This window comes from Gymnodraco acuticeps, unplaced genomic scaffold (genome assembly GCF_902827175.1).
Source record: "Gymnodraco acuticeps unplaced genomic scaffold, fGymAcu1.1, whole genome shotgun sequence".
NCBI lineage: Eukaryota > Metazoa > Chordata > Actinopteri > Perciformes > Bathydraconidae > Gymnodraco > Gymnodraco acuticeps.
In genome coordinates, this window is record NW_022990486.1 from 39,976 (window position 1) to 57,254 (window position 17,279).

A 17,279-nucleotide genomic window follows, 5' to 3' on the forward strand; every position below is an offset into this window, starting at 1 on the left:
ATCTCACCAGAATGCGTGACTCCACCACGACTCCTTAACACCACATTGCGTGGTGGAGTCACTAACTTTGTTACATTTACGTGTCGGCAACACGCAAACAACCCCTATGTAAAGTGAATGAGGCTCCTTTGTCCAACCTGATCCCACCAGAATGCGTGACACACAATGCACTGTTTTTTGAGAACAAAAATGGGTAACTAATGCACCATAATAGGCCTACATTCTGACGAAAAATACAAATGATTATGAATACAAATAAAATAAAAGAAGCCTCCCGTGAGTTACTACAAGCTATAAAGTAGATTTTAAAAATGTTTTATAGAATACAAAGCTCACTGCAGGACGTTGTAGAAATGCGTGTGTGCACCACGACCAAGGTAATTCACTTTACATTGGGGTTGTTTGCGTGGTGCCGACACGTAAATGTAACAAAGTTAGTGACTCCACCACGCAATGTGGTGTTAAGGACTCGTGGTGGAGTCACGCAATCTGGTGAGATCAGGGGCCTATACTACGAAGCTGGTTAACCTAACCTGGATATGTTTGAGTTAGCCGGTTGGCCTAATCCAAAACATACGCGCTCTCGCTAAACTGTACTACGACGCTGGTTATCAAGTGGATCGCTCAAGCCAGCCGTTTCCTATCTAGTTAGGTGCGCGTTCACATGAAAGGGGTGGTATCTGGAGCATTCCACCAATCACAAACATGGAGAGGCGTACTGACAGCGCAGCGTCATACTTCCTGAATGAAAAGTGAACTGTAATACTAGTCAAAAATGAAGAAGTTAAACTTTAAACATCCATGACTTAAACACTTTATCCAGGATCAAAGCCACAGAGCTGCACCTGCAAGGTGAATACAGCTGGCAAAAGAAAAAGTGTTTGAAAGCGTACATTAACAGGTTTATGATATCACTGCCCCGTCTAAGACACGATCTGACTTTAATTACATTTGTCTCGAGTGTTTCGTCAACTTAATGTGTTGCTTAAAATAATACTTCTGCATACAGTCTGTGACGCTGTGAGTGTTGCACGGCCTGATACGGCTCAGCTGACTCAGATAAGAAAATATATGATAGGCTACATTAAGTGATATGCCGCGGACTGTACTTAATGTTACTCTGATCCGGTTACTTATGTTGTGGTAGATATGTGGTAAGTGTTCTTAACGCTAATGTTATAATAGTCAGATTGCTCTGAAGATGGGAGGTGATATTCTATTAATGGTCACGTTCACACAGTCGGTGATTTTTGCCGGCCGTCTTTCCTGCGACGGCAGCTTTTCTGTATTTCCTTTCTCCTGTAATATGACTTGATCGCTTTAAACTCCGCACACTGAGCTCTGATTGGTCAGCAGGCAGTGCTTTCACTGAGTTGAGCTCTTAGCCTGCAACCTAACCTGGTCCCGACCAGGTTAGCCGCTAAGCATAAGTTACCATGGAGATCTAGCCTGCTAAAAAGAGAACCAGCTTCGTAGGACCGGAAAGCCGGAGTTTTCCCTGAATTTAGCCGGCTAAGCGAAAATCCTGCTTCGTAGTATACCCCCCAGGTCTGTGTGACACGAAAACAATTGCAAAATCGTGTTGGTGAACACGAATCAATAGATTCATTTCGTGACTATAACACGAAATGCCGTGAGACTGTGTTGAATGTTTAGCATAAGGATCGGGATATAAATCAGCTAAAGTGTTCGCAAACGTGTTTGCTTGATGTTAGCTGGATGTTAGCCGGATGTCAGCTTGAGGTTAGCTTGATGTTAGTTTAAACCTAAACTTGTCTGTGTTGCCAGATCATCCGACGTGTCAGCTGTACGGAAGATTTGTGGCTTGCTAAATACGTGAAAAATATTTACTTTTGTAAATCTTTCATATCTGGGTTCGTGTCCACTTCTTCCATTGGTTTTAATCGACTGAAACCAAGCTTGGCAGTGGCGAAACTCACATCATACAGATATAGGCCTACAGGATATTGACGGTCAGTCCGACGTGTCTTTGGTTCAAATGTCTATGGTTATACTACACACATATGACGTTATCATACTGTACTACACTACAAAAACTGTAAATCTTGCCAAGTATATTCGTCTAATTTCTAGTCAGAGTATGTCTTTACACTTGATATAAGACCTGATAATTTAAGGAACAAGGCAGGGAGATATAGGGTCTTGTTTGAGACGCATTGCGGCTCGCCTCGAAAGTAGACGAGAATAGCCGATCGCAGCCGGGGGAGGTCTCAAAAAGCTTGCCTGAAGTCGGACGGCTCGGAGTCGGCTTCTTCTTCTTCGCCTTCTTCTTCTCTCAGTTATTTGGCGGATTGCAAACAGCTTGAAGGTGCATACCGCCACCTCCGGAGTCGGCTTGACTCGGTTTAAATTTATAAAGAATGCACAAGTGTGTTTAATCGTTCATGTCAGATATGTACTAAGTAAATACATTTGTTCCTGCTCAAGATTAGATTCAACTTTATTGTTATTGCACATATTACAGGTACTGAGCCAACGAAATGCAGTTTAGCTTCTAACCAGGTGCAACAAGCAGTGAAGTGAAAAGTAATGTACACAATCTACAGAATAACATATAGAATGAATTGAATGATGAATAAACAGTGAGGTGTATGAATACACTAGATATACACAGCAGCCTGAGAGCAGTATGAACAGTGTGTATGAATATGCTAAGATATATAAAGTATGAAAACGGTAAGCAGTGCAAGTATAGTATAAAATATATGGATATTAATTTAATGATGATAAATATTGTGGAACAATGATGAAAAATGTGAATGGAAGTGGCGACGTAAAACTGACACAAAACAACAACAAACTTTTGCCGAGGCAATTGGAGAGTTTCATCACCAGCACGTGGTAAAAACCACCAATGAGCGCTCAGCTCGAGATACCAGCGAGTCGTTTCCCATCAAGCATTTCGCTTCCGCAGCCCGTGGAGAGGAACTGCGCCGCCTCGCCGCGCCTCGCTCTCAAGGCTGCGGGCGTCTTTGTCCCGCGAGATTTCAACGTCTCATGTAGGCGGGCCTCCAGAGCAAGTCGGACAAAATGACTAACCATCATGCAACGCACTAGCAAGACGTTGATCGAAATTGCGCAGGTCTGCGCAGGTCTCGCGTGTCTCAAACAAGCTTAGGGTCTTGTTTTTAGACAAAGACTCTTAAAAACACCTTACTTTCAGTTGTATCTCAGATTAAACGTTTTATTTTACATTTTTATTCGAAAATCACCGACTAACATCACAAAGCAGACAACTTTTGAGCATTTGTGTCTAACTTTGTAACACAACATTTTTCAAATATAGTTCAAAATACGTTTTCCCAGCTAATTACAAGATCTGATTTAAATACATATCCCATCCTATTTCAGGAAATCTTACCAAGCAAATATTCACTTCTATTGGCAGATGAGTTTGACATAATACAAGCGAGAACACCTTGTTTTCATTATTTGTTTACTTGTTTTTGGAGCGGATTTTTTTTTCCAGTGTAGTAAAAGAAAACGCCTTAATTCAACCTGAGTTTCACCTTAGAAAACGAGGGGTGAGAAAGGATCGTCTGCTTCACCATTGACTCTAACATGTCTTTTTTAAACATATTTTGGAGAGCCTCTGCCTAACGTGGGAGGTTGAAAGCTGGCCGTCAGTCCGATGACAACAGGTGGCTTTCTGCAACACGTCATGGTGCTCGCAGCCTCTCGCTCCACAAGCTGGTCACCTCTTTAGCCCCCACACAAGGCGACAGACGGCTGCTTAGACTGACACCATCCCATAATGTGCATCTGCCCCGAATCATCAGCCCACTTCCCATCCACTCCACACTGAGCCTAAACATAGCCTATAGCTCACTTTCCTTGGCTTCAAAGGCTCTGGAAATAGGCCTGTAGGATGTAACGGTTAACTTGTATGTTGTCCGTGACTTTCAAATATTGCCAGCTTTGTTGGTTCCTCAACAGCTCCACCAATACGGCAGATTTTGCATGTGGTTTCTAATCCGGCAGAAGCATGTGGTGGCAGCTGTAGGAGCACTTTAAAAGAGGAAGGTTCAACCAAGAGCTGCCAAAATGAGACTTGTGATGCAGCGGACTTTAGAGGAGAAACAAAGAGATAGAGAGCTGGTGTGTTTCACTGCTTCCTCTCCTGCCAGAGGAGCATGCATCAGTTTACGTCGAAAATACGATTTATAGCCATCCTCTGAATGTGGATATCATATCCCGACACATGTAGATCTACAGTTAGGCCAACAACACTGACTTTGCTGTAAAAGAAGAATAAGCAGTGCTGGAAGATGTTTTAAAATTGCAATACTGAAGTTAAAGTAGCGATGCCACTGTGTAAATGTTTCTCAAGAGTCTGAGCAAATTTGAGCAAACTTTTTATTTATTCACATGCATTATAATCTTCATTCCCATTTGTATTTGTACATTCAGCTACTTACTTTATCATGTTTCTGTTATTTTTTAATTATACTGCAACATGTTTGATCCTTTTATTAACTCTTACCTTGTCTGTGTTTCACTCTTTGTTTCCGGTTGACATTCGAAATAAAGGTTTATCTTATCTTATGTTAAAGTACCAAACAATTTAAAAACTTTAATTATGCTATAATGATAAATGCATTAAAGGTGGGGTCGGTAATTTTGGAGAAACCAGCTCGAGTGCGCTAGAATTTGAAAATACACGACCGAAGAAAATCTGCCTCTTCCTCACAGAGCCCCTCCTCCAACACACGAACGCGCACATGACCAATGAGGGCACGAGATCAGTTTGTGCCCAGATGGAAGGCTGACAGGCAGGTAGGCCATCCAGTTACTTTAGCCGGGCCGGCTCAGATGATTGGTCGTGCTTTTTACAGCGGCACGGCTTCCACACTGATGACTTTTTTTTAATGGATTTTTTGTCAAAACACTTCAGATATTCATTGCTATCGGGATGTTAAGAGCATTCCATGGAATATAACAACAAGTGTATCTCGAGCCGGTTTCTCAAACTTACCAACTGTACCCCACCTTTAATGTAAGTAGCTTCACTCATATTACAGCTGCTAAAGATGGAAATATTTATATTTTTCAATATGCTGTCTGGAGCTTAATCCAAATATAATAGAATACATCATTATTTATTTGTTGATTTATATTTTGTAAAGTACAAAATACCTTACACTTGTAATTAAGTACAGTACCTTAAATAATGTACTATTAAGAATAAGTGATTATGTGACATTTAATCCAGCTGTTGTTAGCACAGTTTGTGTGTGTGTGTGTGTGTGTGTGTGTGTGTGTGTGTGTGTGTGTGTGTGTGTGTGTTTGCTTGTTCTAGATAAATAAAAAGATCAGAAAAAGTGGATTTTATAGAATAAAACTTTCATCATCTCTGAGGAACTTGGGATATTGCAAAAAAGAAGCAAATATGACTATAAATATGGCTGTGAATATGACTAAGAGTGACAGAAATTACAAGTACCAAATATGAAATATGTTGCGGTGTGACGTGATTGTAAACTTGTGAAAACAGCATGACATGAGTAATAGATGACAGGGCTTCACTGCGCAGCGACAGACATTTAACACAAAGCTGATCTGTAATCATTTCCCCAAACTTAAATACAGCCCTGCTCCAGTGTGTGGCGAGTCCACCGCCATCCTCAGGGCGGCTCCGCTGTGGCAAAGGCCAGAGGAGGGAAGTAGTGCAGTACAAATACTTTGTTACTGTACTTAAGTACATGTTTCTGGTATCAGTACTTTACTCCACTACTTATTTTTCTGACAACTTTTTACTTTTACTTCTTACATTTTGAACTCAAGTACCTGTACTTTCTACTTCTCACATGTTGAACACAAATACCTGTACTTTCTACTTCTTACATGTTGAACTCAAATACCTGTACTTTCTACTTCTTACATGTTGAACACAAATACCTGTACTTTCTACTTCTTACATGTTGAACACAAATACCTGTACTTTCTACTTCTTACATGTTGAACACAAATACCTGTACTTTCTACTTCTTACATGTTGAACACAAATACCTGTACTTTCTACTTCTTACATGTTGAACACAAATACCTGTACTTTCTACTTCTTACATGTTGAACCCAAATACCTGTACTTTCTACTTCTTACATTTTGAATTGAAATACCTGTACTTTCTACTTCTTACATGTTGAACTCAAATACCTGTACTTTCTACTTCTTACATGTTGAACTCAAATACCTGTACTTTCTACTTCTTACATGTTGAACTCAAATACCTGTACTTTCTACTTCTTACATGTTGAACACAAATACCTGTACTTTCTACTTCTTACATGTTGAACTCAAATACCTGTACTTTCTACTTCTCACATGTTGAACTCAAATACCTGTACTTTCTACTTCTTACATGTTGAACACAAATACCTGTACTTTCTACTTCTTACATGTTGAACCCAAATACCTGTACTTTCTACTTCTTACATTTTGAATTGAAATACCTGTACTTTCTACTTCTTACATGTTGAACTCAAATACCTGTACTTTCTACTTCTTACATGTTGAACTCAAATACCTGTACTTTCTACTTCTTACATGTTGAACTCAAATACCTGTACTTTCTACTTCTTACATGTTGAACTCAAATACCTGTACTTTCTACTTCTTACATGTTGAACACAAATACCTGTACTTTCTACTTCTTACATGTTGAACTCAAATACCTGTACTTTCTACTTCTTACATGTTGAACACAAATACCTGTACTTTCTACTTCTTACATGTTGAACTCAAATACCTGTACTTTCTACTTCTTACATGTTGAACTCAAATACCTGTACTTTCTACTTCTTACATGTTGAACACAAATACCTGTACTTTCTACTTCTTACATGTTGAACACAAATACCTGTACTTTCTACTTCTTACATGTTGAACTCAAATACCTGTACTTTCTACTTCTTACATGTTGAACTCAAATACCTGTACTTTCTACTTCTTACATGTTGAACACAAATACCTGTACTTTCTACTTCTTACATGTTGAACACAAATACCTGTACTTTCTACTTCTAACATGTTGAACACAAATACCTGTACTTTCTACTTCTCTCATTTCCCAAACAGCTGGTTCCTTTAGTCTGAATGTGTGTTTGATGCGTGATAATTATTCTTTAGAGTCATTGCGTGCCTATTGATCTGAACACGATCCGTGTATCCATCATTTCCTGGTCTTCTCTAAAGAAGAGGGACCAATGGAAACGTTGTCATGTTGCCGTTGTTCAGCATGGAAACATTCATTAGCTAACAATGACATTATTGTTCTATTAATATAAAGGGAGGTCAGGTACTCTTTAAAACAGCTGCTAGTTATGGGTACTTTCTACTGAAGTACATTTCAAAGCCTCTTTACTTTGACTTGAGTAAAGAAGTTTAGTCAGTACTTCTACTTTTACCAGAGTATTTTTAAACACGACTATCTGTACTTCTACTTGAGTACAGGATGTGTGTACTTTTGCCATCTCTGCAAAGACCGGACACTTTGGGCGGGTTGACAAGAAGCCATGCCTGTTTCTTTTGATGGGCGCAGCTTTAAAGCAGAGGGAAGGAAAAAAAGGCCCAAAATATCCAGAAAGTTGCGTCTATAATTGGCTGCGCCTCTCAGCCTTTTTTATGTGTGAGCACAGCCCAGTGAAGAACAGTAGAAGCCACTTGCTCCCCCAGTGAAACCCTACACTCCCCCCCCCCACACACACACACTGCTCCCTCCCACTCTGTCCCACAAGGTTGCTGAAGCTCACCTCACCTCACTTTTTGACAACACTCAACACTGGATTGTCTCCCTGGATTAAATGATAATCTATTTGTGATTTTTTGACACATGCAGGGGGAGATATCTTGGATTATTATAATCACTTAGATAATGATGCTGCTCACCCGGTGCTGATTCAGGGTGTAGACAGAGAGAGAGAGAAACACCTCAGGAACGCTCACTAACAAGTGAAAGGACAGGTAAGAAAACAATTAGCATCATAAACTCTGATTTCCACCCTTAAATACATATTATTTTTTAACATTTTGGATTTGTTCGCATGCTTTTTTTGAACCCACAGATGATTGACGTTTTTCTCTTTGGTTGCACGTGAGAAATGTACATTTTGGGAATGACAGATGTGGAGCTTCTGCTTTAGACATCTATTGCATTCCCAGGTTTCACCTTAGAGAGAGGAAGTGGAAACGGGCCTGATGATACACACTCACCGTTTGTAAGGAATCTGGCCTCAGGTTCAAATGTTGACAGAAGCAAAGCAGCTTGTTTTCAGCTTTACCTCGGAAACTGTTTTTGCTTATAATATCAATAATTGCAGCACTGGGAGAGACGTACAGCGCATTTAAATGTGATCAGAGATGAAAGAGAGACAAATTAGAATATGTACGACTTGCGCAAAGTTGGGTAAAGATGGATTAGGAGCATGAATACAAATCGTGTTCATCTGCTTTCATTGGGCGGCTGTTTTTATTCCATTGAAGTCTCTCTGTGCTGAATCTCTGAGATGTTAAATGAAAACTAATTTGGGCAATTAGAGTGATTCAGCTAGTATGCCTATTATGCTCATTATTAGTACCGGTGGAACCAAAGTAGCAGAAATAACCCAGTGGAGAATCAGATAAGGAAACTTGTATCTGGAGGCCAAAGCACTTTTCACAGTAAATAATGCACTCTCTATTTCACAGACGTATATAGGCCAAGCCACAGTCCACAGGTTGCTGTTTTTAAATTGGCCGTTTCCTGGAATAATGTTCCGCCTAAATCCCTTTCTATTTCAGTTATACACACATGCAATCACTTTAATTACATAATACACTTTCATACTAGGTCTACTGTACAGAACTGAACTCACCTGACATTTGAAACAGGTGAAATGTATGAGTTTATATCACTAAAGCACAGTCAAATTGAATCACATAACTTCTGAATGATTAAACCCCTATATATAAGGTTAAAACCAACTTAAAAAACTAATAAAAACATGAGCATTTTTGTCAAGAGTTAGATGAGAAGATTGACACCATTTACATAAAGCTTCAGCAAGGAGAGGGTTAGCTTAGCTTAGCATAAATAGGCTAAACAGCAAGCATCTGTCCAATGAAAAAAATCTGTTGCTAATACAAATCTAGGTTCGTGTATTAACCCTTTGTTTCTTGTATGTTTACATTTGGGGACAAAAAAAAGTATGTAAGAAAATAAATCTGTGGTTTTACAGGAGGTTATATGTTTAAGGTATAATCGTGGTCGCAATTTAAGTCAATCTGCTCAACTAAGCATGTATTAAGACAAACTGGATACTTTATTCAATCATGGAGCCTTGTTTATTTCTCTAAAAGTTGCTCACTGGGTGCATACTATAAAAAAAAGCCTCTATATTGGAGCTTTTTCATTGTAAAAGCATCCAGTGTTGGCTCCGTGCACACATGGAAGGACAAGGTGATAGTTTGGCTTCTATAAATCACTAAACTTGTGATGCTAAACATTTATTACAGACAGTTATTCTCTGTCTTACAGCCACTCCTTTCCAAGATTGTGTATACATGCAAAACAGCTTTAATGCCAGTGTGCGTCATGTAATGATTGCCAACATTGCAATACCTGGCGCGGCCACAAGGCGAATAGCTTCATGTGTCTCAGTCCGTTCTTGACTGAAATGCTTTTGGCCAAGATAAAGCACGTAAGTTACCCACCTGTAAAACCTTTCAATTCATTTTTAAACCTCAGCTTTTGTTCGTATGAAACTAACAAGCTTTAACATGGACAGAGCTAACAGTTTGCCCCTGTTCCACTCGTTATGCTAACATATGCTAACTGTCTCAGAAACGTAAGCAGTACCGATTGTCTCCCCTAACTCTCGACAAGAAAGCAAATAAAAGCTTTTTGAAATGTCAACGTTTCCTTTAAATACATTATATTAAGCACATTCTGTATAGCAGCCAGTTGGTTTGAAAGCATTTAGAAAACACCTATTTACCATAATTCAATGGACATGTCAGGAAGCGCAGAGGCGATGATGTATGGAGAAGAACTATTCAGAACTCAAGGGACTCGTGTTATTTCTTTCCAAGTCATGCATATCTCAGACTTTCCTCTTCCTCCCCCAGGCCAGTGCCCCCCGCAATGAAACCATTTAACAGTCACGATGAGTCCTTGTTATGGCTACGGTCAGTCAAACATCAGCCCTAAAGGCTCGCATCACAACCACCGGTGTACAATAAGAGCAAGAATAGTTTTGTGTTTATATAAACGGGTTCTGTCAGTGCCACCCAGGCACAACGGCCTCGTAAATGAATCCAACAGAGGCTGAGTTATCGGTCCTTTGCAACATCTTCATGGATAAAAAGCTGCATAAATGTCACTCTAGCAGCTGCAAATGACAACTACAGACACCTGCAAGGAACTTTAATACATCAGTATGGAGAAGTTTTCCAGTGCAACATCAGCATACTCCCAACTCTCTTATTTTACTGTCTTGTGGGTGGATATGGTGAAAAGAATTGTATGGCTGTACTTCCAACAATCTTCAGTGAGTCCAATTTTCTCTGGATGAAGTATTCACTTGCTGCTGTAGAGAGATGTGTATTTCAGTCCAAGGGTTTAATTATCCCGTCCTGAGAATGGAGAACATTTCCTGCCAGCCTCCATACCAGAAAGAAATTCACACAGGGGACACAAGAAAACCTGGACAATAGGTGGGATGAGATAGAGAGTTCTTTTTTATTTTGGAGTACCTTATACTAGACATTTCTTAAAGTGCAAAATGCAATCTGAAATCAACCTTCCACAAGTCCCTTCTCAATATGTAGTAGAGATGTGAGAGTAGTTCTTGTAAGAGTCCCGCTTCTTCTTTTTTTCTTCCACCGCAATCTCCCTGCACAACAGGAAGTGTTTCATCCACTTTGGTTGCGCCGTTGGAAAGAAATAATCGAAAATCCTGTTCGCCAAGGGACAGCTTGGAAAACAGGATTTCGATTCTGAAATGTCTTGAAGGTCTGTTGTACATTTGCAAAGTAGCTCACTAGTGGCTGCTGCGTGAGGCCTTGTAATAGCATTGTTGATGTTTCCACTGACCTTTTCCGCAGACTGGACAGCTTGATGGTGGTAATAAGTTAAACTAAACAGACCCAAACCGAGGACGAGATGGAATTACGACTGGGATGTAGGATCACCCTGGTCTTGGTCATCCTCGCCTTGACTCTTTCCGGAGAGATGGTGGAAGCACAGAGGGCAGGTAAGACCATTATCAAGGACCCGGATCCAAGTACACTTGACCCCAAAGTCTAGTTTGTTTGAAAAATGTGAACATTGTTTACTGTACCTTGGCACGGTGCATTGATCTGTGACAGGGTTTACTCAAAAAGGTGGTTTCAAGTCAGATTCATGGTACACTTCTGTACCAGCTACATAGCCAGTGTTGACTCCGTGCACACATGGATGGACAAAGTGATAGTTTGGCTTCTCTAAATCACTAAACTAGTAAACTTAGGATGTAGGAGGGGCCAGATCCATTCGCAGCATGGTACGCAAGTACCAGTGTCTTGAAGTGGATTCTAGCAGTTACCGGAAGCCAGTGAAGTGAGCGGAGGAGCGACGTGGTGTGGGAACATTTTGGAAGGTTGAAGACCAGACGACACTTGACCCCAAAGTCTAGTTTGTTGAAAAATGTGAACATTGTTTTCTGTACCTTTGCACGGTTCATTGATCTGTGACCAGGTTTACTCAAAAAGGTGATTTCAAGTCAGATTCATGGGTTCTCAGGTATACTTCTGTAACAACTACACAAATGTCTCTGTCAAATGTAGATGATTGTGTTAGTGTACTCAGGTACGAATCCTCATGGGACAATTGAACTCGGGGCAGGGTACAATCAATCGTGCCCAATATGAAAACACTGTATTGTATCGAGCTTGTATTTATTGTTTTTTGACTAAATCCTCTTGTATTTTATTGGCAGGATGTAAGAATGTCCACTATGACTTAGCGTTCATCCTTGATACCTCGTCCAGTGTTGGAAGAGAGAACTTTGAGAAGATCCGACAATGGGTGTCCAACATTGTGGACTCTTTCGATGTGGCACCAGACAAGACCAGAGTAGCCGTGGTTCGCTACAGCGACACGCCCACCACTGAGTTCACTTTGAACAAACACAGGTCCCTGGAGGATGTGAAGCGAGCTGCCAGTGAAATAGTTTACCGGGGGGGAAATACAATGACCGGGGACGCTATCAGCTACACCACCAACAACATCTTCACGGAGCGAAACGGAGCCAGACCCAAAGCCAGAGGCATCCAGAGAGTGGCCATCCTTCTCACAGATGGTCTGAGCCAGGATTACGTTTTGGAGCCCTCCAAAGCCGCTGCCGCTGCCGGCATCAGGATGTTCGCCGTGGGGATCGGAGAGGCGTTGAAGGTGGAGCTGGAGGAGATCGCGGCCGAGCCAAAGAACGCCCACGTCTTCTATGTGACGGACTTCAATGCCATCGACAAGATCAGAGGCAGGCTGAGGAGGAGGCTGTGTGAGAGTAAGTCAACACACTGGCTCAGGGCCAACACATCACCCACAATGCATGCCACATGGCTTCTGTTTGAAGCCTCACTTTACAGAGCAGGCCTCACCCTGAACGTGCACTTAATCAAATAAGACTCTTATTTGAACCTTTAGGCGCTATTTGGAGGAAAAATACCCTAACCACGAAACCCCACCCCAACCACAAAGCACTGCGGCACATGTACACAGGGCTATCATGGCTGAGTGAATATGAAGCGTGTGAGGGGCGTGATGCGAGAATTGGTTAGCAGATGACACTTTTCTAACCAAGACATTTCTGTGGTGGAGCTGCCTCTTTGACTGCTGCTCTGCTGCAGAGGTGTTTAGCACTGGAAAGCCTGTCTTACGCTAACCTCAATGGTTTTCCACCAGTGTGCTGAGAACATCTTTCAACACAGGATTAGAAAGTAGCTTACAAAGTCAAAATAATTTGCAAAAATCGGCTTCGAAATGCAGCTTTATGTTGTTTGCTGTAGCTGTAAGAAGAAGAAGTGAAGAAGTATTTTCGTGTGAGTGTTTTCATAAAGAAGATGGATGCTTTGCACTCCAACACTTACATTCCTGCCTAAAATTAGCCAGACAGGAAAGAAAAGGATGCCATGAAGGGAAATGACATGATTACATGGTTTAGTGCACGGATGAGCAAAGACAAACTCTCAACTGTTCAAAGTTGTCAAGTTTGACGAAGCAAAAGTAAATGGACTGGACTTATATAGCCCTTTATCCAGTCTTTCAGACCCCTCAAAGCGCTTTACATACTACATGTCATTCATTCATTCATACAGAGCAATGTACCCTACTCTAGGACCTAACATTCACAAACCATTGGCCATCGGGAGCAACTCAGGGTTAAGTATCTTGCCCAAGGATACATCGACATGTTGACTGCATGGGCTGGGATCGAACCCACAACCTTCTGGTTGAAAGACGACCGCACTCCCTCGCAGCCACAGTCGCCCTAAAGTAAAGTAAAGATTCCTCTGAAGAAAATAGTGATTGAGACTCTAAATAAACTTTATTCTTTTTTAAGGACATATCATCTTTCTGGTGCAAGGCCGGCATGGAGATTCATTTGAAAGCCACTGACCTTTGACCGTGCTCCTTGACTCCATAGATGTTCAATCCGTCAACTAATAATGTCTTAAAATCTGCCTCGCAAGCAAGTTTAGGGTTCGGTGTAACTCACCAAAGTCTAAATGTACCAAGACAGAGAGTCGGTGTTTTTCTTTCTCTAATCTCTAGTCTCTAAGTCACCACGACCGAGTCTCTAAGTATATCAGTGGTCAGAACAACTGGCTCACTGAGCGATGCAAGCTATTTTCTCCCAGAAAATTATAGCTCTAATGTTTCAAGTGCAGCCTCTCCAGTGTCCATGTTGAACGTTTTCACCTTTTAATCTTTAGGTATAAAAATGGACGCTACTTATTATGTGCTGAACTGATTCATTAGAGCATGTGTGGCCTGGCTTACCCATGTGTGTCTCTTTAAATAGTCCTAAGAAGACACAAATCTTCCAGTAAATTAATAAACTAATTCTTTTCCACCTCCGCTGTCTTAAATCTCTTAATCCAGTCCTATTTATCACAACCGCACCTTTTAAAGGTCACCTATCATGCTATTTTTAGGCAATAGCATACGTCTCAGATATATATAAAAAACATGTCTATGAAGTGTTTTGCTCAAAATATCCCTCTATTTCACTTCCTGTTTCAAAAGTGCTGATTTGGGGTATAAAGCTTTAAAAAAGAAGGGGTCTGAGCTCATGCGGGACCCGGCAGCTACCGTCTAAACTAAATGCTGCCGTGATGAAACGCCATATCATGGATTATCAAGGATTATCTCTGAAACAGTTTGGAGCTCAAAGGCTTTCTCTCTTGCCGGTTATACCACAAGGTGAGTTCCTTTTTACTTCCTGCTTCTTCACGCACATGCTCTCCAGTACAGGTTAGCTCTGAGTGTTAGCGATGCTAATGTAAACACCGACCATATGACGTCCAAAACAGTCGGGCATTGTTTCTGATCGCAACGTTTCTGATTGGGCCGTGGGTCCACATTTCAGATATTACATCTTATCGGACGCAAATCTGGATCAGCTCCGTTGTTCCCCGTTTTTAGAGATTTGGGTACGGAGGAAAAGAGAGAGGGTTTTATTTATTTTTTATTTACGTTACATGAGTTCCCTGACACACTGGGGACACATATTTATGTATAAAATACATCACAAAGTGCATTTTGCACGATAGGTCCCCTTTAAATTCCAGTTTCGTTAAAAGAAACACTAAAATGGTACTCTTTTTTTGTATACCAAATGCATATGTGAATGATTAGAAAGAACATTGATTGATATGAAAATAAAATAAATACAAATAATTTTAAAAAACTCCCACTTGAAGCCTTCTAAACCTTCTATAAATTAGTAAATACAAATAAAATGTTAATACTTAAAGGGATAGTGGAAATGGAACCTCAAATAGTTTCGTTTTAACTTATATACAAGCATAATTACGTACCAAAACAATCACACCTGATTAAAAAAATATAATAATTGCCTTACGCATGTTAGAAGCACTTTATTGCAGCTTCCCCGAAGTTTTTTAGAAACGAAATGTTCGACTCAGCCAAACCGGAAGTGACGAAAACTTAGGAAGACGATACGATAACAAACCATGGCGTCTATGCAGAATGAACGTGGAAGGGCAAATATACCAGACAAAGAAGAAGGATTGTACGAGGTATCCAGTGATGATAGCGAGTCAGAAACATCCTCTCGGCTTTCCTACGAAAATGTCGTTTTAGGAACTGAATCTGAATCCGGTTCAGTAAGCGACGATGGTGACAATATTGAGCCAGACGATGGACCATTACGTCCTTATTTGTTCGAGCCCGAGCCCGAGGTGATGGTTCACGGCATGGGCAATGGCGAGGATGACCAGGACCAGGCGCCAGATGATGCACCCCTACGCACAAATAATCTTGACTGGTAGGTCCCTAAGCATAGCTCACGCATCTTAAGATCACCTGTAGCCTTTACAAATATTAATCATTGTTAACCAGTTAAGGCCGAAGGTCCCCCCAGTGGACCCCTCCCACAGTTTTTTTTCTCTCACATGTCTCAGGGCTTCTTAACATTTATGAAACTATTAATGTTTCATACCCTTTTAAAGGTAAGAAACTCCGCTAACTGACAATAAGAACAATTGTTAGCTAGAAAAAACACAAGAGTAATACCAAGCCTTTGAATTAGCATTGAGCGAAACAATGCTAACGCTTTTTTACACACAACACACGGTAGAAATGCCCTTATTACTATCTTAACTGCACAAACAAGATATACGATTTAAAGCTGAGACTCCACAGGTGTAATGTCATCACTGTAAGACCTCGAATTCCTGGAGCTATCAGCCAGAAAAGAGAAAGTAAACAACATCCGGTTCCAAAAATATTACAATAATTACGTCTTACCTTTTTTGATTTGTGATCAAAAGTTGTGTTCAACGGAATAAAAACGCATCTCAAGGTTAATCCAATGTCGTTGTGTCACGTAGAATTTTTCTGTCGCACTACAGCCATACAAAACACATCTATTCACCATAATAAAGGTCGGCTATTCACATGCAAATGCTATTGAATGTCCGCCATTGTTTGTGCCCGTCTTCCTATGCTCTCGTCATCACCCGAAGATTCCCGACGATTCCCGAAGTATTTCGTTTCATTGAGAGGGCGCAGTAAAATTGAAAATAAAATTAAACTAGGCGCATGAAATTTAAAAAAAATGGTTAATATGCTTATTTTTAATAAAAATACACAAGTTAAACCCAAAATTCGCGGATTTCCACTATCCCTTTAATTGAGTTAGATATTTGAACCAACCTAAGTCTGGATCATGACTACAAAATACTCGTTTTAACCATACGGTGTATTTACAAAAGGCAACTGTTTTTCTTTTTCCATTTCTTACCCATAATAATGCAGCATAACTATCAATGCATTGGATCCCAAACTCGACCCCAGTGACAGAAAACTCAATTCTCCAAGCTCATGTCTAACGCCTGCAGTGTGTTTAAAAAATTCAGAAGTCATAATGATGACAGTTAACGCGGGTAATAGTAGGAATAAAATATTGATGACACCTTTACTGCATTAAAGAAGTGTGAAATGCTCAAAGCTTCTGCAGAAACGACCAACCTGTGTGAGATATTCATTTCCAAAGGCAGGTTTGGCATTGCTTCCATTTTAACTCACAGCCCGATCCCTAAATTATAGCTCCAGGGCCACGAGTGCAGGGAGTAGCTCGGCTATCTAGCATGCTAAGTGCCAGGCTCGTGTGACAACACCGTCTTTAAAAAAAGAATGACGCACTTCCATTCATTCACAGAACCAGAAGGGTCATTTTTGGTAGACTCACTGGCTTTATAAGCAAAAAGTATCTTTTCTTAGATCTTCAATTATCACTGGAAAACAAATTTAAAAAAGAAGACGGACACAAACAAGGACAAACTGTACAGCTTGAAATAAATCATGTGAAATGGAGATAGCACCTTCCGTCCAATCATTAAGCGTTGACAGTTAAATGAACTGCTTGGATTTTCCAATTAGGCAAGGTCTGGGCTTTGCATGGGAGAAAATAAATGTCCACAGCGCTGTCCTCATTAAGAACAACGCAAAGGTTAAAAGCCACTCCGACATGAAGGCTTTTAAAGATATGATTTA

At 40.6% G+C, this 17,279-nt stretch overlaps 1 protein-coding gene across 1 annotated transcript in view; it reads left to right on the top strand.

Moving 5' to 3' along the window:
* Positions 1-7,725: 7,725 nt before the first annotated feature.
* The window catches only part of LOC117552808 (collagen alpha-1(XXII) chain-like), a 102,764-nt gene continuing 93,210 nt past the window's right edge, over positions 7,726-17,279 (top strand). The window contains 3 exon segments of the mRNA XM_034226453.1: positions 7,726-7,984; positions 11,105-11,253; positions 11,977-12,543. Coding sequence (XP_034082344.1) covers positions 11,163-11,253; positions 11,977-12,543 — 658 coding nt within the window. The 5' untranslated portion in view covers positions 7,726-7,984; positions 11,105-11,162.